The 22,754-nt window shown below is 42.3% G+C and overlaps 1 protein-coding gene across 4 annotated transcripts in view; it reads left to right on the top strand.

Annotated features, from left to right (window-relative positions):
- Positions 1-21,028, top strand: part of LOC110539373 (type-1 angiotensin II receptor) — a 42,970-nt gene extending 21,942 nt beyond the window's left edge. For all 4 annotated transcript variants that reach the window (XM_060373090.1, XM_060373091.1, XM_060373093.1 and 1 more), the window contains one exon: positions 19,051-21,028. In XM_060373090.1, the coding sequence (XP_060229073.1) occupies positions 19,099-20,178 (1,080 nt within the window). In that variant the 5' untranslated portion in view covers positions 19,051-19,098 and the 3' untranslated portion in view covers positions 20,179-21,028. The remainder of the gene's footprint in view (positions 1-19,050) is intronic.
- The last annotated feature ends 1,726 nt before the right edge of the window (positions 21,029-22,754 follow it).

A 22,754-nucleotide genomic window follows, 5' to 3' on the forward strand; every position in this document is an offset into this window, starting at 1 on the left:
GGAGGTTTTGTGCAAGCTTGATTGACAATTGGTATGATTGCTAGTCCAATCAGAAAGGTGACATATCCGTCCTTACTAACCTCATGGACCTCTTTACTCTAATCATCTACCTAATCGATAGAGGCAAGTTCTTCTTGTACATCTTTTAACATTGATCTGTGTTCCCAAACCTGCTGTGAATTAACCAAGGAAATAAGCAGTCATCAAAACCATGGATGTACCCTTTTCACATAAACGTTTAGGTAATTTCTTGCTTGCAAATTAAAGCACACCTTAAAAGCACTTGATCTAAAAAAAAAAAAAAGAACAACCCCCCAAACCCTAAATATTTCTGGCACCTATTAAGATATTTTTAAATATAATTTTTTAATCAGTTATATAACGAAGTCAACGTGTCTCTACAGGAGAGCTTCAGCTTGTTCAAACTTCAGGTGCTAGAAGACATTAGGTTCACAGATACTACCACAGGCACAGATAATCCAGGTACCACAGCTTCTGTGCCATGCTCACGCACACGAAAGTGGCACAACACTGAAAATACATACAATAGTGTCTTTTATAGGGTAGGGAATAAAACGAGACAAATAAGTTTTCATGTGGAGCAGTGAGAGAGACGGCAGTGGAGTGGGGCGCAGGCTGGCGTCTGGGGTTCATGCTCAGGCTGAGCCACGCTTGTGTCAGACACGCGCAGACAGGGCAGCCTGGCCGTCTGAGAGCCACAGGGAACAGTCCTCCATCCCACCACGCCTCCATGTGCCTACGACATCCTCCAGTTTCCGGGCCGTGAATTTTCTTGTTGGGTGCAGAAATGAAAGAGGGCAGTCTAGCAACCACAGAGATTTTTTTTGCTTCAAATACTTAACATCATGTAGAAACATTGGATTGCTGTCTTTAACCTCCTGCCAGGGCTTCAAGGCTGTTTGGTCGGTTGTGAAATTAGGTGGTTGGCGTAGTCCAACCAGCAGTTGGCAGCTGCCGGACTGGACCTGTAAAAGAGCTCTGTTCAGTTCCACCGTGTTGTTTTCTCGTTCGCTCCAGTGAAAACATTTCCAAATAAGACATTTCACATAAAATTTCAAATTCCCAGCTTATCTTTAAAAACCCCCCTCCCGTTCCCAATTGCCACAGTTGGCGGAAAAATAAATTCCCTGTCTTCCTCCGGGACAGAGGTAAGCCTTCACTTCCCATCTGCTCACCCTCTGTGCTGGCTGCTCCCTGGCCCTGAAATATGTGAGTACAGGGCCCCTGGAGTTCACAATTCAAGGGATCACTCCAGAAGTAAAATGGCACGAATCTCTGACTTAAGTTGTTTCAAGGGAATGAAAGACTATGAAGAACTGCTCAGATACACTAAAGGCAGAAAATACTCTCTGCTCAGATAACATGACAGTCAAACCATCTCTGATAATTGCCATCGTAGTGGACTTGTTACAGAGGCGAAGGGTATGGAGAATATACATATTCTCTGAAGAAAAAAAAAAAAAGCACTAAATTTGACTCACAAATATCCAGACTTTGCAGAAAACTCTATGACTCTTTAAGCCACATGGAAAGAAATCTTCTCCCCAAGCCTCTATTGACAGTGTTCCGGTTGCATCATGTAAACAGAACGAACGCCTTTGGTTTGGGTACAATCTAGAGCCAGACTATTTACCTAGAGTGGAGTGAAAGTTGAACGTTACCTTGCGGGTACAGGTGGGGTAGCTGGAATAGGCTGGCTTCTAAAGCATAGTTTTTGTAAATTGGAACCTTTTCATATCAAGGTATCCAAAATTATTAGTAATTGTGCCATTCTTTCACAATTCTAATGAACTCCACAAACCTGCTTGCCCTCTGGTAAGCTGAATAAAGGATTCAGGGTTACTTGTCTTTCTACTGTTCGATACAGTAATAAAGGAAGACCAAAAAAATGTTACTATCACAAATGGGAGCATGCTATGAAACTATTCAAAGGTGAAACCATGAATTCATGTTAAAAAACAACAATTACGAATGTGAGGCCAGATAGGCCCAAGAAAGGATGTGAGAGAATGAATGTAAGAGGAGTTGGAGGCAGATAAAGTTTTGGGCTCTGAATACTGTATATATTTAGGGTCTTTTAAATATATATATTTTCTTATGACATATTCTGATCAAACCTTTCCCCAACTCCTCCCTACCTCCCCATCCTTCCAACTCAATGCTCTTTCTCTCTCTCTCTAAAAAAAAAAATCACACGAACAAAAATAAGAAACACTGAAAACACAAAATGAGAAAACAAGATAGAGACCAATAAAACAAAACAAAGAAACAAACACAGAGCACAAACAAAGCAATCTGAGAGACAAAGTGTACAAAACCACCATTAAGCTTGTTTTGTGTTGGGCTGAGCATGGAGACCTACACTGAGGTGTGGTTAATATGCCTAGCGAGACTCTACTGGTGAGAAATGATTGTTTTCCTTTGGAACAGGTACAGATTGCAGATAGCTTCTTGGTTAGGGGTGCAATAGTTTGCCCACTTTCTCCTCTCAGCACTAGGACCTGGTCAAGTGTGAACATGTGCCTTTAAAGCGCTTTTTCATTTAATTAGTCAAGGTATGACGTGCCAGCCAAAGGTGTGCAGGCTGCTTAGTTCCTTTGATTTGATCCTGTAATCAACTGCACTTCAAATGTTCACTGATTTTTTTTTTTTTTTTTTTTTTTTGTAACTGAGTCATTAATTTGGCTTTATTGGGTTAGTAACATTATACAATCACGTAATACTAGATTAAAAGAACATCTAGCCTCATTTCAATTCTCAGACTGTATGAAATGTTAAATTTTATTGAATAATTTAGTATAGTTGTAAGGATATATGAATATATTAGAAATGATAATATAATGGTGTATCGTAATGATTATACACACAAATATATAATGATATAATGATTGTAATAATAGGTAGCATTTAACGGTGGCTAGAGAGATGGCTCAGTGGTTAAAAAGTACTTGTTGCTCTTACAGAAGACTTGGGTTTGGTTCCCAGGACCCATATGGCGGCTCACAATTGTCTGTAACTCCAACTCCAAGGGCCCTAATGCCCCCCCTTTTTTTTTAATCAATCATAGGCAACAGGGATTCCTTCACATGGTGCACAGACTCACTTACAGGGAGAACACTCATATGCATAGAATAAGTAAACATTTAAAAATAGATAGCATTTGTTGAGTAGATAATATTACAATAATTTCCTCTTCATTTGATTTAACCTTCATGTTAAGAGTATATAGTTGATTTAAATTTCATTTTTAACAGAAGGCTATTGAAGCCCAAAGAGGATGAGTATATCACCCAATTACATAGTTACTCAGAGATATAGTGGGAATTTTAACCCTGCCCAAACTTTTGGGTTGGTTTGTTTCTAGTCATTAGACTCTAACCATCAAAAAAATAATTTCTATTTGTTAGACATAGATCTTAGTCTATAGATTGGCTTTCCATCCCAGACACATACTAACTTGTTTTTATTTGATCTATCCCCATTTCTGTTTTTACCCCTGACACCTTGACCCTAATTCTTGGTCAGTGTGCTCTTTCTCCACTCTTCCACCTCTTGAATCACGTTGCTCTTTCACTCAGGGATTCTGGTTTTACCTATTAAGATGCGGTGACAACAGTCACCATATCTTTTTATTCTTCACATGGGGTGCCTCTGTCTCTCTGGTTTCCTGTTCATTTCTGTACTTCATGGGCGTCCTTTCCATTTCTGTTTTCCCCCTGGTTGCCCAAGAGAGATTGTTTTGCTATTTTCCCAATTAAAAGACTTGGTAAGTGATGTTGTTTATCTCCATATCCTGGAATGGCATATCCCGACCTCAAAAGCCTCCCCAATGCCTATTCAGCTCTAGCGTACAGAAGAGGCATCTGTGATAGGCAGATCCTTGGCGTTTCTGGAGGAAGAGAACAAAGTTCTTCATAGGGTGGATAGGGGTAAAACTTTCTCTGATTTAACTGGTCTTTCAAACTCCCTTGTGATAGCCTGCAAGAAGCTTGAAGGAAATGTTTGAGGGGAATGAACTTTTAAAATTGTGGTCACAGAATTTTGTTTACTAAAAGCTATTGATAACTGCTATTTAGAAAGGTTTTCTCCCCCCTCAGAAATGCTCCTTAGCTGTGAAAACAATGAGTTAGAAAAGCAACTTGCACAGGATGCAAGTAATAGGACATCAAGCTAAGTGGTCCAACTCTTACCCTATGATGTCATTTGTCCCTGGCTGTGTAGATCCTCTCCCAACTTCTCTACTTGGTTCAATTCTCCTGAGTGCTTCAGTGCATTTCCCACAGAGAAGAACTTAGAGTGAATGCAAAGCTGAATGTATATGCCAAGATTTGCCAAGTCAGTTTAGACCCTAAAGGATGTACCATGTACCAAGTGGCTCTCAGGTCCACCCAGTGTCTATGGACATGGTGCCACCAGAGGGCAGACTTTGACGTTCACAGTTGGTGGCTTGTGCCCTCTAGTGGAGATTTGGAGGCCATTCTGAAGGGCCTCAGTTGTCTTGAATTCCTTGAATACCTCTTCCATTGTGCTTGTGTCCTAGAAAATGCTTAGAGAGACAATTTTCTAGGATGACTTCATGATCATATGTTTAGGTGATTTCCAGTTCAGAGCCAACTTGCACCCAACACCAGCTTTGTCTTTTGAAGGGTTCCTCAACAGAATTGTATCTTTTGTGAAATAAATGTAGCATATAATTAGCTTATTAATTTAAAGGTAAAAGCTATAAATTATCAAAGGTAAAGAAGGGAAGAAATGAAGAGAAAAGGAAATGAAACAAAAGGAAAAGAGAAAGCAGAAGGGGAGCCTTTCTTCCTTCCACTATTGGGTCCATTGTAAAAATGAAGTATGTCTATATGGTATGCCCTTAAATGGCACAATGGCCTGTCATTAAGAAGCACTGGACCATGGCATAAATACAGGACTTTATCAGAAGGTGAAAACAGCATTCACGAGTTGGACATACTAGTCAGCAATGTAAGGACCCGCTTCCTTATCTGAAAAAAGTAAAAGTGCTGTGCTTCCTATCAGTTGATTCTTGTAGAGATTCAAGCAGGTAACATAGTACTTGGCATAGTGAATGGTCGTTAATCATAATTGATAACAAATGCCAATTTAAATAGCCACAGCGTGAGTCCTTCCTATGAATCAGATACTGCAGAAGTGCAAGCAAGGCACTGGATATTAAATAAGTTTAATTGGAAAATTCTTGCATGTTGCTTTGTGCTACTTACAGAGTTGACAAGATTAACTTGTCATTTCCCCCATTAACAGTGTAATCATATCACGGCAGCTTTGTCTCTTTTTTTAATTTAAAGTTCAAAGGACAGAAAGGTCAAGGGATGCTTCCTTAGCATCAGGACCCAGTGTTCTAGAAGTAAACTTTAAATGTTTGGCAGGCTCTCTCTGCAGATAAGTTCTGTGTCCACACTGCCCAAAGAGGACGGTTGGACATGATACTTTCACTCTCTTAATTTGATTTCTAAGTTTCACTCAGTGTCTAGGAGATAAGCATTGAAATTAATTAGGGAGAAAAAATAAACAATTGATTCTTAATAGCCATACGGCTCAGCTGGAACTGCTCCATGCAAAACAAAACAGCAACAACAAAAAACAAACAAACAAAAACATCCAGAGCATAAAGACTTTAGCCAAAATTCTTTGTTTGTAAAAATTGCAAAGCAGGGCTTGTGAAGTGGTTCTGTGGGAATGACCTTTGCCATCAAGCCTGATGACCTGGATTCTGTCCTTGGGGTCCACGTGGTAGAAGGAGGGATCAGATCCTTACAAGTAGTCCTCTGGCTTCTACGTGTATTCTGTGGCATGAATGTCTCTGAAAAAAAATTAAAAATTTTTAAACTACAAAATTTTAGCTATTCCCATCAAATCAGCTTGCTGATTCAGGAAGAATCTGCAATTGTGCTTTCTTCTGTTGGGCTCCTCCCCCCACCCCCGAGAGCACAGTTGTTTTGCATTTGGGAGCTGGGATTCCGAGAGTAGGTTGGGCTATCTGGAAGAGGGCCTCTCACTACCTCCTGGAGACTGGAAGGCCAGTAAATGTCTTGCTGCAGAGGAGTTCAGGCGCATGGAGCTGCGTGGAGCCGGTGCTGAGAGAGGCTGACATAAACAGCTTTGTTAGTGGTAATAAAAGCAGAAATCACCAGGTGAATGCAGGGGTAGGAACGGGAGAAACCACAGTGAAAGAGTGAACAGAGAAGGTGCCAGTTCCGGTGTGGAGCTGGTGCTCTCTGTGCTGCCTGCCACCTCACTGGCACAGCCCGTCTAGACAGACATGCTCTTTCTACTTTACAGACCAAGCGAGGAGTTTTATTCACATTTAGATGAGAGGCGAACCCTCAGAAGGCAAAATGGTGCAGGAATGCCTGTCTTGCGCTTGGAAAGAGTTCCTTTCTGTCTCCTGTGCAGACTGTACGCGAATGCATAGCACCTGGTTACTCATTAATTGCAAACGAAGCTGTCGCAGGAAGCCAAAGTCACTGGCAGCAACAGCTCACTCTAGTTTTTGAGTGGCAGAGCCTTTTATCCCAGCTCCCTGCTCTTCTGTCACAGGCTATTTATTAGAGAGTGCCAGTAGCCCAGTGTGGAAAGAAGTGGAGCGGCAAATGAAGGCAGGTGGAATGAGCTACCTATTCCCAGGCTAGCCTGGGCTACAGAGCAAGAGCCTTCCTCTCTCTCTCTCTGAAAAATAATTGTAACTTATATGCTGGGAGGAGTGTTTTAGGAGACAGCACCGTGCTAGGTAGTTCACCATGTCCTGAATATGGGGGAGACATTCAGAATTTCATAAGCAGTTCTTCATTTGGCTCCAGCAGTTTCTCAGGCTTCCATTTGATGCCCGCTGAAGACCAAACGAAAGACTGTGGTCAATGTGGCTGCTCACTGGACCTGATTTTGCTTATTAGTCATAATTATCAGCAGTAACTCACATTTGCCAGCTCAGATGCTTAAAACTGGATTTGTGCTTTTTGGTTCTCATCATGGGCCTCCTCTCCTTTCCTCGTATAACCCTGACCTGGTGAGATCGGTGCTGTCGTGAGGAGTCTGGGAGTGCAGGAGGATGAGTGCTTGTACATTCAGGCTTCCTTTCAGGTCAGTCTTCATGCTCCTTTCCTCCTACTCATTTGGAACTCTCAAATGCCTCATTATACTTAAAATAACAAGACTACTTTCTGCTAACACCAGCATGGCAGTGGTGGATTAATTTTTGATCACATATCTTTCATCCCAATTTTTCTTTACTCTTTGAAATAAAGAGACGGTAGCACAAACAGTCAGGAGTTTGGGATAACAGGCAAAAGGGAGGAGCTAAGAGACATTTATCAGAACTGAAGTATGGGGCTTGAGAGATGGCTCAGTGGGGCAAAGTGCTGTCCAAGCATAAGAATTTGAGTTTAGATCCCTGGAACCCATGTAAAAACTGAGCATGGGGGCATGTGCCTAAAGCTTTGACTCTCGAGGGAGGAGACAGGCAGAACTGGGGGAAGGGTGATATCCAGCCAGTCGAGTTGAAGTGGTGAGTTCTGGATTTACCCAGAGACCCTGCCTCAAAAAGCAACATCCCAGTGCCATCCTCTAGCCCTTCCCACACAGCTGTAAGCTCACCAGCAGACCCATGCCCACACAACTGAGTTGTAGAAGCCACGGTTATTACCAAGGGATTCTTGGAGTTGATAAAATTTTATCTGTCTCTTAGACTCCCCTTAGTGAGTTCTTATTTTGAATAACTCCTGAGAAATATAGGTGTGAGGGTAACACCTGTCCAAGGTTAAGAAGAATGTCTGAATTTCCTCTCATAATCCTCATTTGGGTTTGGTGGTATTTTAAGTGAAGCAAAGGGGAAGGTTAGTAATGACAGCACAGTTAGCTGCCATCACCACAGTTGGTTATAGCTGATAGGCAGGACTGAAATGCTGCTTGTCATGTGATTATGTCTGTAAGGTCAGACCACAGAGGATAAAACCAATGGGAAAAAGATGATAACCATTGCTACTGCTTATACATACCATACAGTCAGTCATTATTTAGCAGACATTGGATCTTAAATACTTAACTATATGCACCAATATTTGGAGAAAAGTTGTTTGTTTTTTTTTTTTTTTTTTTTTACTGAGAGAAATATTCACCCAGGAATTGCAAGAATAGGGTAAATAAATTTATTTCCAAGGAAGAAGTTAGATAAGGATTGACATCCAAGAACATGGCACTCACTGTGTGTCTGCCTTAAAGTCAACTCAAGATATTTGCCCCTCACTACTATGCTCCTGTAGTGATGGCTGCCAGGATTACCAGGATGGCATGAAGCCTGCAAAGGCCTGGATAATTCATCAGAGGCATGCTTATTACCCAAAGCTTAAGTATGTCTTCAACTGCTGGTTAAGATACAGACAGTGATCCAGTCATACATGGAAAATCTCCTAGGTCATAACTCTGTTCAAGAGGTAAAGCTGTGGTCTAATTAAAGCTGTGGACTAATAGTAGATACTTGGCTGCCATGAAGTTCCAATGACTTTATCCATCTAAAAATCAGGGCCACTAGACTCACACACTGATGACAACGGGAATTGTATTTTATTGTTAATTAAAGCCATGAACTAGAAAAATTTGGCCTATTTGTTACCAAAAACAAAACAAAACAAAACAAAACAAAAAACAGCTACCCCCATCTTAGTTAGGGTTTCTTTCTATTGCTGGGATGAAACACCATGGCAAAATAAATGAGAAAGAGAGGATTTATTGGTTTATTTTCTTACACTTCCATATTGCTGTTCATTATTGAAGGAAGTCAGGACAGGAACTCAAACAGGGCAGGAACCTGGAGGCAGGAGCTGATGCAGACGCTGTGGAGGGATGCTCCTTACTGGCTTGCTTCTCATGGCTTGCTCAGCCTGCAAGATTCTTACAGACTCCAGAACCAACAGCCCAGGGAAGGCATCACCCCCGAGGTTCCCTCCTCTGGGATGACTATAGTTTGTATCAAGTTGACATAAGTCTAGCCAGCACATCCCTGGGAGCTAAAAGAAGGTTGTTTTGGTGAAAAGCTAATGAGGGAGGTGAGATACTAGAAACACTGATATGGTACTTCCCAGAAAGCAGCTCTTTCCGTCACACACTGCTTTGACTTGAGTATTCATTCAGGTTGGAGAGACTGTTCACCCATTAAAGGCTAGACTCACAACCAAAACATCATTAGAATATTAGGTACTCTTAAACAAACCTAATCCAATTGTTTTGTAAGTGAGCTTTCAATCTAAAGAAAAATTATTCCACAGTATCGTAACAGACAGTAAATGTCTAAGCCATTGTATTTTCAAAGTATTTACTTCAAATTTCAAATGAGAAGGCCACTGTTTCTGAGTTTGCAGTTTGGGACAGCTCAACAAATCATCCTATTCAAATAAACTATCTGCTTTACTATATACATTTTATAACTCTTTTAAAAGAGATCTATGCTTTTATTTACGTATACATCTGTGTGAATGTATGGTACATGTGTACCTGTTCCAAGGAGGCTGGAGAGGGTGCTGTATTCCCTGAAGCTGACGTTGCAGGCGGTTTGAGCTCTCTGACCGTGGTGTTTGGAACTGAACTCACGACTCTTGGAAAAGCAGCCAGCAGCTCTCAACTGCTGAGCCATCACTTCAACCCCCTTTATTTTATAATTCTGACTTGGGAAAGCAATGATCTTCCCATGTGTCCCTTCACCACAATAACTCGTCAGGGAACAACCGTTGCTACATTTCATAGCGAGTTCATTGACTTATAGAAATCAGCATTAAAAAATTTACGGGTTCTGATGGTTTATTTTTAAAAGCCACCTTGTACTTGTTTCTTAACATTCTATTGTGTGGATTCCACATTTCCCTTATTTCCTCAAGCACTCGGAACACTTGTGAGAAATCCCTACTGAGTTACGCCATGCTTTATAGGTCCTCCTCTAGAAAATTTACCTGTTCCATGTGTGAGTGCTCTTTCTTGGAATTTGCCTTTTAGGTTCTGCCCTCTTCTCAGTTCACCCCTGCAAAGAGGAACTTCCTTTCAATATCTGGGTAAGAAACTTCTGCTTGGGCATAGAACAGTCATTTGATGAGATGGGTTTTTAAACCCAATTCAAGGGTTCACTTTCCACTTGTACTCTTTTCTGTAAACATACTGGATCAGGTCTACCTGCTCAGACTTTGACTGGTCTCAATCATTGTAGAAATGCTTATGTAAGATAGTCTTCTAATTAGCAGTGTCAAAGATGTATTGAGCCACTTATAAATACATCAGTACCATTTCCTAGGAGGCTCTCTTGGCTTCTCTGAACAACCTTTCACATATTTAATATTAGTCAGTGTGAATCAGTGTGAACCGAAGGAGAGGCTGACCTCAGCTTGCAAAGAAGTTGGACTTGAAAATCTGCTTGGAAATTGATCTGTTAGAATGCAAGCTCGTTCCCGGTTGGCTTTGCTGTGAGTGCTGTTGATGGTTTCAGGCTAGCCGGTACAATTTTAGACACTCCAAACATAGGATTAATGGAACCAAATGATTTGTGTGATGTCAAAGTAGGGTCAAGAGGGGAAAGAGGGAGGAGAGGACCATTTCCTCCTTGCCCTGGCAGCTAAGGCTCCCCGGAGATTTTCATGCGTTAAATAAATCCCTTCCTGCTGTTTTTTGGTGTCTTTTTTTTTTTTCTTTTAAAGTCACTCTCAGGCAGCCCTCCAGTGATGTAGCTGAGGTGGGCCTTGAACTCTTTATCCTTTTTGCCTCTACTTCCAGAGCGTTAGGATTATTCTGCAACACTGTGCAAGCACAAGAGCGAACTGGTTAATCTTTGTTAAGATATGAATGACTGCTAGCCAAAACAGTTTTTATGTGGTAATTAGCTTTCATGAAGAATTATCTAGAAATTATCTGCACAGGCATAAGCTCAAAAACTGTAATAAGATTAGTGGAAAAGTCAATAAAACATAAGGAAGTCTGAGAAGAAAAGCAGTAGACCTCTCCCAAAGCCAAAAGAGTCCCAGGTTGCATGTGTTAATTCTTCTTTTTAACTGCCTGCTGTCTCCTAAGCTCATTTCTAGAGTCTTTCCGCCTGCTTTGATTTCTTTTCCACAAGTGTGGTTTGACCCTGGGTGGTTTTTTGTTTTTGCTTTTTTTTTTTTTTTTTTTTTTTTTGTGAGTAGGAAGCAGGGTGAATTGATTCCATGAGCTGATAGAAGTCCGTGTCAGTGCCTTAAATTCAGCCATTCGTTCACATGCTATCTGCTTGTTGGTCAGCCAGTAAGACATTGCCAGGCTTAGAGCCATGGAGGAGGATGGACACTTCATTTATGACCCCCTTTGGGTCCTAGCTTACATGTTTCTGTAACCCACTGGTTTTAAGGAAGGGGGCAGTATCACAACCAGTCCTCTGAAGAATCTGAACTGCCTGTACAGGGAGGGGACAGCACAGGTGCCTGTCCTGAGGATTTAACATGCCAAAAGAAAAAGAGGAAGGTAGAGATAGTGGGTTTCTGGAGAACCCTTTTGGGTGAAAGCTATTTTCTCATAGTAAGTATTAACTATTTCATAGATTTAGTTCTTTAAGTTTTCTTTTTCTTTCTTTCTTTTTTTTTTATAATATACGATTTAGTTTGTTCTTAAGAATGGACCGAGGTTGTACCTCTAGCCCTGGTTGGGGACATATGACTTTCTAAGCTGTCCAAAAGACCGTTCAAAGACACACCACCATTCCTCCTTTAAGAGTTAACAAAAATGGGCCTGTCTAATTATCTGGACAGGAAAACATCCCTCAAAAATCTGTTTCAGGACTCCACTCCCTGGGGACTCTGCCCAGCCACATGGCTGCCACAGCTTTCTCCTTCCTGTGGGTCCTCTCAGTGCCCCTTTGTAGCCCATTCCCATTCCCTTGTGTCAGCTGCCAAAATCTGGTGACATTCTCTACTTGGAAACTCACTGGCCATGAGAGTCTGGGAATCAGGTAGGCGAGCCACACTCTCTTCCTTGTCCTATATTGCAAATTCCTCAGCCTCATTCCCAACCCTGTAGCAGAGCACATACTTGCTGGGGCCTCTCTTTCTTGTCTCCACTCTCTGGGATCACCATCAGACCTCAAGGGAGACTCAGCTTACACCTTCCTGTGGACCCTCTCAGCACCTCTTTCTAGCCCATTCTGGCTCCTCCTTGTCAACCACTAGCAGCTACGAACATTGCCTACCTGGAAACTTGGTGGCCTCACTGTTTTAGAAGTCAGTTAGGTCATCTTTGCTGTCCTTCCTGTCCTCCACCACAAATTCCCCGGTCTCATCCCAGCCCTCTGGCAGACTACAGGGCTGTAGCAGAGTGGGAGGGACCTGTCCTCCCACTCAACCAGTGTTCCTGAGGACTTCCTCAAACCTTGCAGTGGACCTAACTTTCCTCAGTCCCCCTGCTTCTAGCTCACCCCCATTCCTTTGTGTCAGCCAGGAATACCTAGAAACACAATCTACTTGGGACTTCTAGTGGCCATATCTGGTAGGTATTCTGAAGCTCTTTTTACCAGGCAACCCCCAGCTACCACAATTTCCTAAGCTCCAGCAGGGGCAACAGAAACCAAAGAACCAAACTCCACCCAATAAGGACAAGACCAGATACTAACACTTAAAATCATGTCAATCATCCCTACTCTAGATGCCTGGACACCAGCCCCAAACCAGAAACACTAACATCCAAGACAGTACATTCTGAGCAGAAGCCAGCAACCCTATCATGGCAGGCCCCGAGAAATGCAATATAGCTGAAGCATAAGAAAAGGACTTCAAAACAACCATTATGAATATGTTCACGGACCTTAAAGACGATATGATAAATCCTCTAGTGAAGTCTGTGAAATCACAGAGGAAGGAAATGAAGAAAACAGTTCAAGACAGACATGAAAGTAGAAATAGAATCGTGAAAGAAAACCCAGAGGGTGGTAAAACCGGAAATGAAAAAATTTAGAAAGTCAAGCAAAACAACCTTATGCATAGGTAAGCCTCACCATCAGAGTGCAAGACATGGAAGACAGAATCTTGGACACTGAAGATAAGGTAGAAGAAACAAATGCCTCAGTCCAAGAAAATGTGAAATCTTAAAAAAAAAAATCCAGGCACAAAACATCCAGAAAATCTGGGACACAATGAATAGACCAAATCTAAGTATAATGGGAATGGAGGAAGGAGAAGAAACCCAAGTCAAAAACATACACACACAAAAATATTCTCGATGAAATAATAGAAGAAAATTTCCCTAACTTAAAATAGGAGTCAGTGGAGGCACAAGAAGCATACAGAGCACCAAGTAGACTGGAGCAGAAAAGAAAAATCTGTGCTTTCCAGAGTCTCAAAGAAACACAATACATCTGCAGACACGCTAAGACATGTGGAGAAACGCTCTCCATACTGAGATGTGTAGCTCAGAAGCCCCTCCATCATGGGCACAGACTCTCCTGGCTAAACCCGCCCACTCTCCGAGGTCTAACACCAAACACACAGTCTTTTCATCTTCCTCTTTTTGGCTCCCCGTTTCATACACGAGTCACAATCCTAAGATGCTTGCCCTGCCGTTCTGTTTATTCTCTTTCTCTGATTCCCTCCACACCAGGAAACGTTGCCAGAGTTCCTCGCCTGCATCTTTGACTAGCTCAAAAGAGCAAGGCTTTCTATCCTCATCTTTCTAGCTTCCCTCTCCCAGAAGCTTCCAAGGTCCATGGCTTGTCTCTCCCATTCTAATAAAATTGCCCTCTAGGTTTCTTCTGAGTCTGTTTTTAAATCTGAGAGTGAGAGCCCGCAGAGGGGACTCAGTGTTCCCTGATATCACACTCTCTCACTGAGGGGACGTTTATCACTGGCCCCCTGGAATATTGCAGGGCTTACGGTAGTAAACAAGATGATTCAAAACAGGCCTCTCCTCAAGCAGCTGGCGGAGCAGTGGGGAAAACAAATATGTCAAGATGATTAAAGTGTCAAGACCTATACCCAAAGTTCCAGAGCTACGCAGTGAAAGACGTTGGGAAAGCTTCACAGAGAATGTGCCTTGCAGAGCAGACTCATGCTTGCGTGTGGATACCAATGACCCCACGCGTGTGAAAGAAGGAAAGGGCTTAGCGTGTATAAGCTGGGTGAAAGGGACAAGGAAATGAAAGGGAATGCTGGGGCGTCTTTGTAGGACAAAAGAATCTTTCTTGGAGGCCAGCGTCCTGGAAATTTGATGGCCAACAAAAGCTGTCCTGAGCCAGTGAGTGGTTTTGCGGTTCTTGTTCTGTGAACTGGAAGAATTAGAAATTCCCAGACGACGCTGGATGAATGTCAGAGTGTTTGTTATAGGTTCACAGGTGGGAGTGTGTTGGAAAGGAATGTTGCTGTATGCCTCGTGTTGGACCGAGAGACTCAGGAACAAAGTGAAAGCACCTTGGCCAGGCAATTTACTTTTGAAAAAGTTCGTGTGTGTGTGTGTGTGTGTGTGTGTGTGTGTGTGTGTGCCAAGTGACTGAGCCTGAGGGGTGGGTCCTTGGTGTCTGTCCTGTCACAGGGTGGTGGCTGTGTGTCACCCCCTTGGTGGGAGCTTGACCTAATAAACTGACACAATTGGATAATTCGGAATCAGAGCAAAGGGAAAGGGTGTGCAAGAGTCAGGACTCAGGAATGCCTGGCATCTGGGACTTGGGCAAATAGACACATATACAAGTTTCTCAAGATGAGAGAGAGGTTACCAGAGGATACTAGCCCTTCCTGGGCTAGCCATCTTTAATAGAGAAAACAAAACCCCACATTTATCACAAGTTCAGTGTTACTGAACTTATGGGTCAGGGCCTGTGCCCAGTGAGCCAAGTTCTGTCATTTATCTTCAATAAGTCAATTAAAGAAGCCAAATTAAAAGCAAAGCAGAAGAGAGAATCATTCAGTGTGGCCACAAAGACAAAGAGATCCAGTGACCCTCTGGAGTCCATCTTCTGGGTCTTGACCTGAGGGTTGAATTTTTAATAGAAAACAAGAGATACGTGTATGTCTAGGTGTGGCCCTGTGCTCACTACTGTTTCAGCTCCAAGTTTCTCTCCCAGACACAAGCTGCCTTCAGGCCTTCAGCTACCCCCTCTCACAGAAGGAGATTCCTAGGGGAAATTATAATTTCTTTAACTTCATTTTTTTTTTTTTTTGCAATATTCTGGTAGTCAAAAGAGAAAAACATAAAGTAACTCTTTAGAATATATTCATTCCTGCTAAACAGAGGGTGACAGGAGATGATGAAGGAGCATGGAGGTCAGCCATGTGACAGGCCAAGTACCTTCATGGTAAAAATGGGAGGAGGGGGCTTCAGAGGAAGAGTGCGGAAGCCCAGAGGACTAGGTAAAGTTTACTTGTGTTCTGGCTAGGACCCAAAAGAAAGACAGAAGAGCTGGAAAGGGCAAAGATGATGCCTCTCAGAGTCAGGACTCAGAAATATAGGCAGACCCAACAGAAACTTGGGACTCTCCTGGGCTGTCCCAGGAGGCAGGGATTCTGGGAAGAAAGCTTACATTCTCTCAATCAAGGGATAAAAGTTCCTCCTGCCTCTTTAGGCCCCTGATGGCTCTGGATTCCTAGGCGGTCCTGCTTTTTTTTACTTAACCAGGTAACTGATTTGCCCACTGCATTAGCTGTTTTGTTTTGGGGTAGCATGGAATGGTAGGCCTCCACTCAGGCCAGAGAAACAGCTTTCCCCAACTGGCCTCCACAAAGCCCTAAAGAAGGCTACTGTAACAATGATGAGGATGGAAACTAAGCGCTCAGACAGGGACAGTAACTTCTTACTGAGGAAAGGAAAAAAAAAAATCTGTCTTTGATTTTTCCTGGAGAAATGTGAACAGATATCTATCTACTCGTGCTCATTGGATATCAATAACTGATTAAGTTCAACATGGTGAAACAATGATTTTTTTGGGGGGTTTACCTACAGGACTATGGGTGCTGGGTTTCTGACAGGAGCACTGGCGACCCCAAAACAGCTGCATCATGGAAGAGTGAGGGAAGACGTCATGACAGTTGCACTATCAAGTTCCACTTTCATTAACTGCCACTTCTCATAGACTCAAGGACCTCCCACAGCCACTTGCAGTGCGACAGGCAGGAGAAAGCAGCAGCTGGAGTATCAGATTAGGATCCTGGGGTCCTTCCCTTTTTCTGTCGTGGAGTACTAACACCCTTGCTATGATATAGTCTCAGCTATCACTGTATCACTGTACTGTTCTGCTTAGATTTTTGCCATGGTTACCGGGGCAAAGGTTCTCTCTGCGCCAAAACAGTTGTGATGTGGCTGTTTAATAACTAGGGGAAAAAGCCACAGTGCAATAAGAACCTTTCCTGTCTTCTATTCATTCATTCATTCATTCATTCATTCATTCATTCATTCGTTCGTTCATTCTCCTTCTCTCTCCCACCCCAAAATTTTCTATGGACTCATAGGAAAGAAATTGCAGATTTTCAGAACCACGTAAGTGAATAGTTGGGTGATTATGTAAAACCTCAGAGGGCAAATTTGCAGGAATCTTTAAAGAATGCCTTCCCAAGCGCCTGATTATTCCTACAATCCCAAAGAATCGCTTCTCGCTCCAGCACTCAGTAAAGATGCGTCTTGATGGTGAACCTCGCCTACTTGCTGCACCTGGCATCCTCGCTGCACAAATGGTTAACCTCGTAGTTAAGCCCTGAATGATCTAGTGGAAGTCAACATTCAGACAGTTGGATGTTAAAGACTAGCCAGTTTCAGTGTAGACATGCTGAAGAGCCAAGGAACGAATGCTGTGCCTAGTGATCTTGGGGAAGAATGGCACATGGATACCACCACTGCATGGGCTCCAGTGTGTGTCTCTCGACAGGGAGATGCTATTGGGAGGTTGCATTTCCAAAGAAACAAGTGAGCGGAAGCAGAGAAAGAGTTTAGAAAGTCAGCAGTCACCGTGTGTGGAGGATGGGGGCTTTTTATGTCAGATTTCAGGGGCATTTTGGCTTACGGGCATAGCTGGTGTTTTCTTTCTCATGCCCCCCTGCTCCACGTAGCTCCACGTACAACTTCACACGTCATATATCTTCCTGGCTTTGTCTCCATTAGGGGTGCGCATTCTGCTGTTGTAATGGACCACGGATCACCTTCACACTCGGCAGCGTGTCTCTGGAGGGCTTCTGCCTGCTCCAGGAGCGCCAGTCAGATCCGGTAGCTGAGGGGCTGAGCATGTTCACTCTTCCAAATCTTTGCCAACACATCACTCCTGAACCCTAAGTTATGTGCAAAGCCTCCCAGATCCTATTCTATTCCTACCTCACATCATGCTGAACCTTCCTTCCTATCCCATCTTAAATCTACAGATATAACAACCAAAAGACATCTATGTTGACTGTGAGTAATGGAGGATACTAACAATTTTTATTCCTAAGTAGCGGCTGTGGAGCGAAATAAATTGTTTAATGAATAGGATGCAGACGTATTATGCCTCTGAGACTAAAGATTAATTAATTAGATTTATTGGAAAGAACTTCCAAGTTACTCTGAGTAATTAACTTCATTTTTTTTAACTTAGTAGTAGTATTTTTTTGAAACTTAGTTTGTGCTTCCAGTTGAGCATTTTTACCTGCAGACACACTCCCTAGGACCACACCCCATTTCTTCCCCCTGTACCTGGGGAACACATACCTGGTTTTTTGGTTTTTTTTTTTTTTTTTTTTTTTTTTTTGCGTAGGTTCTTAGTCTCAGATATAAGAGAAATTGAAATTGGACTCAGAAGGAAATGAAGAGAGTTTGATTATAGTTTGAGAAAAACAAAAACGAAACAACTGGGCAGAGGAGACGGAAGCTTGGCGGAGATTGGAGAAGCTTCCGGGAGGAAGGGATTAACTAAGAAGAGAGAAAGTCACGGATTTTATGGTTAGAGTCAAAGAAGGTTCAGTGAAGGCCTAGAAAAAGCTCTCAGTCGAGGGGCGGGGAAGGGGTGGATTCAGGGAAAAAGAATGTCCAGAGTGTCAGGGCAAGCTGGCTCGGGATGTGGAGGACATGTGAAAAGACAGATGAAAAGAGAAGAGAACATGTTACATCTTGGAACTCGGAAAGCAACAGTCTTGCAAAACAGAGCCCTAAGTGTCTATATATGAGAGGGGCTTCTGGGGTGTGGAAGTACATATTTCAATGAGACAGCTCTTTCCCCCACTTCTTAACATGCCTTCAGTATGTATGTTCTGATTCTTGCAGTTTCAGAGACATGTAGTTTTTGTTTGTTTGTTTGTTTGTTTGTATGGATGGATGGTTTCCATCTCCACCTTTTTGACTGGTATACCTCTTTGACAGGTATTTCAGATTCCAAGAGGAGGCACTTGTAATTCTGTCTCCTTCTTTCAGATTACCATATTATATGGAGGTAGGATCTGTGTTAGCCACTGGACTTGTTTCTTTGGCAAAAGGCCTGACAAAAGCAGCCTGAGGAAAGAAAGATTTATTTTGGCTTATGGTTTCAGAGTCAAGGCTACTCTAGTAGGGGACGCGGTAGTGAGAGCAGAAACAGCTATTCCCGCTGCATCCTCAGTCAGTGGACAGTGGCATTCAGCAAGCTGTCCCTTTCATGCAGCCCAGGACAACAGTTCACGGAACAGTGATGGTGAATCTCCTCACCTCAATCGGCTTAGTCTAGACAATCCCTTATAGCCCACTGTCACAGTGAGCTGACATCCTATCCAGTTGACAATCCGTACTAAGAGCCAAAGTTAATCACGATTAGGGATATGAACAAGGAGTCCCATCGTCCTATGATCGTCAGGCTCACTAATGTCTACTTGGCCACCTAATGCTACATAAGCATACACTCCAGAAACTAAGTGGGCTATCACGGACTTTATCAGCTCGTGAGCTTCTTCAGAAACTATGCTCTAACATTTTTCCGAAGACTAAAGTTGAACCATTAGATTTGTGGTTGAGAATGAAAATTGCTTACCTACAACCGGAATTTAAATTTTAACCTTTCACGTCCTTTTGAATTTCTGTTTTCTCCAGGTGCATTTGAGTAAGAGTCTGAGACTAATTTAATTGCGAAAACGCAAAATGGCCCTTAACTCTTCTGCTGACGATGGCATTAAAAGAATCCAAGATGACTGCCCGAAGGCGGGCAGACACAGCTACATTTTCGTCATGATTCCCACCCTCTATAGCATCATCTTTGTGGTGGGAATATTTGGAAACAGCTTGGTGGTGATCGTCATTTACTTCTACATGAAGCTGAAGACTGTGGCCAGCGTCTTTCTTCTGAATCTCGCCCTGGCTGACTTATGCTTTTTGCTGACACTGCCAGTGTGGGCTGTCTATACCGCCATGGAATACCGCTGGCCCTTCGGCAATCACCTGTGTAAGATCGCTTCGGCCGGCATCAGTTTCAACCTGTACGCCAGCGTGTTCCTGCTCACTTGTCTCAGCATCGACCGCTACCTGGCTATCGTCCACCCAATGAAGTCTCGCCTCCGCCGCACGATGCTGGTGGCCAAAGTCACCTGTGTCGTCATCTGGCTGCTGGCTGGCCTGGCCAGTCTGCCAGCCGTCATACACCGAAATGTATACTTCATTGAGAACACCAATAGCACAGTTTGCGCTTTTCATTATGAATCTCAGAATTCAACCCTCCCCGTGGGGCTGGGCCTGACCAAGAACATCCTGGGCTTCATGTTCCCTTTTCTGATCATTCTCACTAGCTATACTCTTATTTGGAAGGCTCTAAAGAAGGCTTACGAAATCCAGAAGAACAAGCCGAGAAACGATGACATCTTTAGGATAATTATGGCGATTGTGCTTTTCTTCTTCTTTTCCTGGATTCCCCACCAGATCTTCACTTTTCTGGACGTGCTCATTCAGCTGGGTGTCATCCGTGACTGTAAAATTGCTGACGTCGTGGACACTGCCATGCCCATCACCATCTGCATAGCTTACTTTAACAACTGCCTGAACCCTCTGTTTTACGGCTTTCTGGGGAAAAAATTTAAGAAATATTTCCTCCAGCTTCTGAAATACATTCCTCCAAAGGCCAAGTCCCACTCAAGCCTGTCTACGAAAATGAGCACACTTTCCTATCGTCCTTCGGATAATATGAACTCATCGGCCAAAAAGCCTGCTTCTTGTTTTGAGGTGGAGTGACAGATTCAAAGCCTACTGGCAAGGTAATGCCCTGACAGAAGCCAGGGCAGTGTCAGACTAACTGGCTCATGACCAAAGGAACATTCACCCCTGCTTCAGGATCTAAGCAGAAAATGCTTTCAACAGATTAGATGTCATCTAAGGCTCTGAAAGAAAGCTTTGACAAGCAACCAAGCAAAGCCACTCTTTGCCACATCTTTCATCAATAGATGATGGCTGCCCAGAGGAAGAGTCAGGAGCTGGATGGATTTGTGGGTTTGGAAAACAGTTTGCTGGCAGAAATGCAATCTCACCAGTCTCCTTTTGCTATGTTCCTTTTGATTTCCACATGAAGGTATGTAGAACATGTTAAATATTTAGACAAGCAACAGGAGACGGGAGGTGAAGATTATTTGTTCTGTCCAATTCCCAATGGGCAAAGAGCCTTTTTTATCCCTTTAGTCATTAGTAATGGCAATCCACTTGTCCCTGTTACTGTGCATATTGGGCAAAGATTTGCTAAGCTGTAGTCACCAAGTTTCAGGACCCCTTTGTAAAACCCAGCCAGTGTCTTACAAATGTGTACTGTTGCTAAACAATGCCAGCTAGTGTTGTGTGTTTATGTAACAGTGTTACCAAAGTCGCACATCAAAGTCACACTGCTTGTAGTAACTGTGACTTCCTAAGTACATCAGCTTTATTTCAAATCTGAGAAATGTATACAGCTGGTGGTGAATACATCCTACAATCTGCCTTGTTCTCTAAAAGAGTATATGTTCTCCTCATGTATGTATACCTATTATCTCTAAACTGTCATTTGATGAAAATCTGGCAATGTATGTTACCTTGAAATAAAGTAATTTTATTGTAATTATCTAATCTTCATTATTTAAAATAGAAGCCAGTCTACTTTTAAAATGGCATGGATATAAGTACAAATGTATTTTTACTTCAAGTTTGATCTGCTTGCTGGTTTAATATGGTTAGACATAGGTTTTTTTTAGTCCATTGTTGAAAAGGTCAAGAAGGAACTAGTTTGTCCTGCTGAATAATGTGGGGAAGATACACCATTTTGAATTTTTTCAAGTTATTCATACAAAAAAACCCACATTTTCATTGCTTATTACATTAAATTAATACATTGTTTTACTTATTACTTATTGTTTTACATAAGTTTTTAAATAATTTGATGCATCTAGTTGTATGCATGTCATTGCAGGAAATGTGGAATCTCTAGAAAGCACAAAATAATAGTCATATTTAGTTCTTCAGTGCAAAAAAATCCATTCATTTCAGTATTTTAGGTCATAAATAAGAATCAGAGAAAATGACTAGAAATAGCTCAAGTCTTCTGAATCCTCAAAGTTCAACCACAGTGACCTATTTGCTTCACCAAGTATGTCACACCTCCTAATCCCTCATCCCCTCCCCAGCTACCAACTGGGGACTAAGTTTTTGTTCTCATCATACATACAAACATACTTACATACATATGTAAATTATGATGTTGGAGTCATAATGTATATACAATTCTGTATGCAGATTTGTCCCTCAGTTTCATTGCATATTAGTTAGTATCTCATTAAATATATTTTCTCAAACATTTCAATACTGTTACAAAATACAAGCACACCTGTAAAAGCATCTTTTATTCTCCAGATATAATTGTCATTTCAGAAACTTACTATTTCCATCTGCTAACCTAAGCCTAGTCATGGAAGTTTCTAGTCTCCTTACAGTCTAATGTAGGCTTCGAATGTTTTCAGCCCTGAGACTTACTGCTTAATAAGCTCACCCTTTCTAACTCTTTCTGAACTCTGTCAGGCTGGTTCAACTCAGCTCTTCTGGCTCAAATTCCTTTCCAAGCTGACTTTTTCAAACTGGCTTCTCTCAGCTTCTGACTGAATTGTTTTGCTTGGTCTCAAACTAACTCTAACATCTGTTCTAATCTTCTGGCTCCTCATTCTCCGGCTCATTCTGTCTATACCTGTGTCTAGACTGTTCTGTCTTTAATCTATCTCTGCAAAACTCTCCCAGTAAAACTGCCTCCTCTCTCTCTCCTTCCCTGTTCTCTCTTAAGTCACCTTGCTTTTTCCTCTCTTCTTTTGAGAGTTGGGCATATCCTATTCTATCAAATCTTTCTCTGATTTATCAGGTTGTCTGCCTGTCAATACCAACCAACTTTACTTTCATTGTTTGTGTACTAATGGTGTATCTACATTCCAACCAGGTCACCAGACCTAGAAGGTCCTAGGATGTGATCAGAGCAGCCATGTTGCTGGATTACAATTCCTCTACACACAACCTGCTCTAATTAGGAAGTCCAAAATTGGAACATTTACCATTTTTTCTAAAGATTATTAGGGCATCAGAAATTACACTGAGCTTATCATTCAAGTACATGAATCTGATAACCTCCTCACACCCCAAGGAGTAGAACCGAGAATACAGTTGTATGTATTTATCATATTCCCAGTAAATGTGACCAGATATTTTCCAGAAAGCATAACATAATTTATATGCTACCAGCTATGTTTGGCTATAACTCATGACAACCTCACTAGAAAGCCGTTTACCCAGTGTAAGAAACCAGGTAC

Source organism: Meriones unguiculatus, chromosome 19 (assembly GCF_030254825.1).
Source record: "Meriones unguiculatus strain TT.TT164.6M chromosome 19, Bangor_MerUng_6.1, whole genome shotgun sequence".
In the NCBI taxonomy this organism is placed as follows: domain Eukaryota; kingdom Metazoa; phylum Chordata; class Mammalia; order Rodentia; family Muridae; genus Meriones; species Meriones unguiculatus.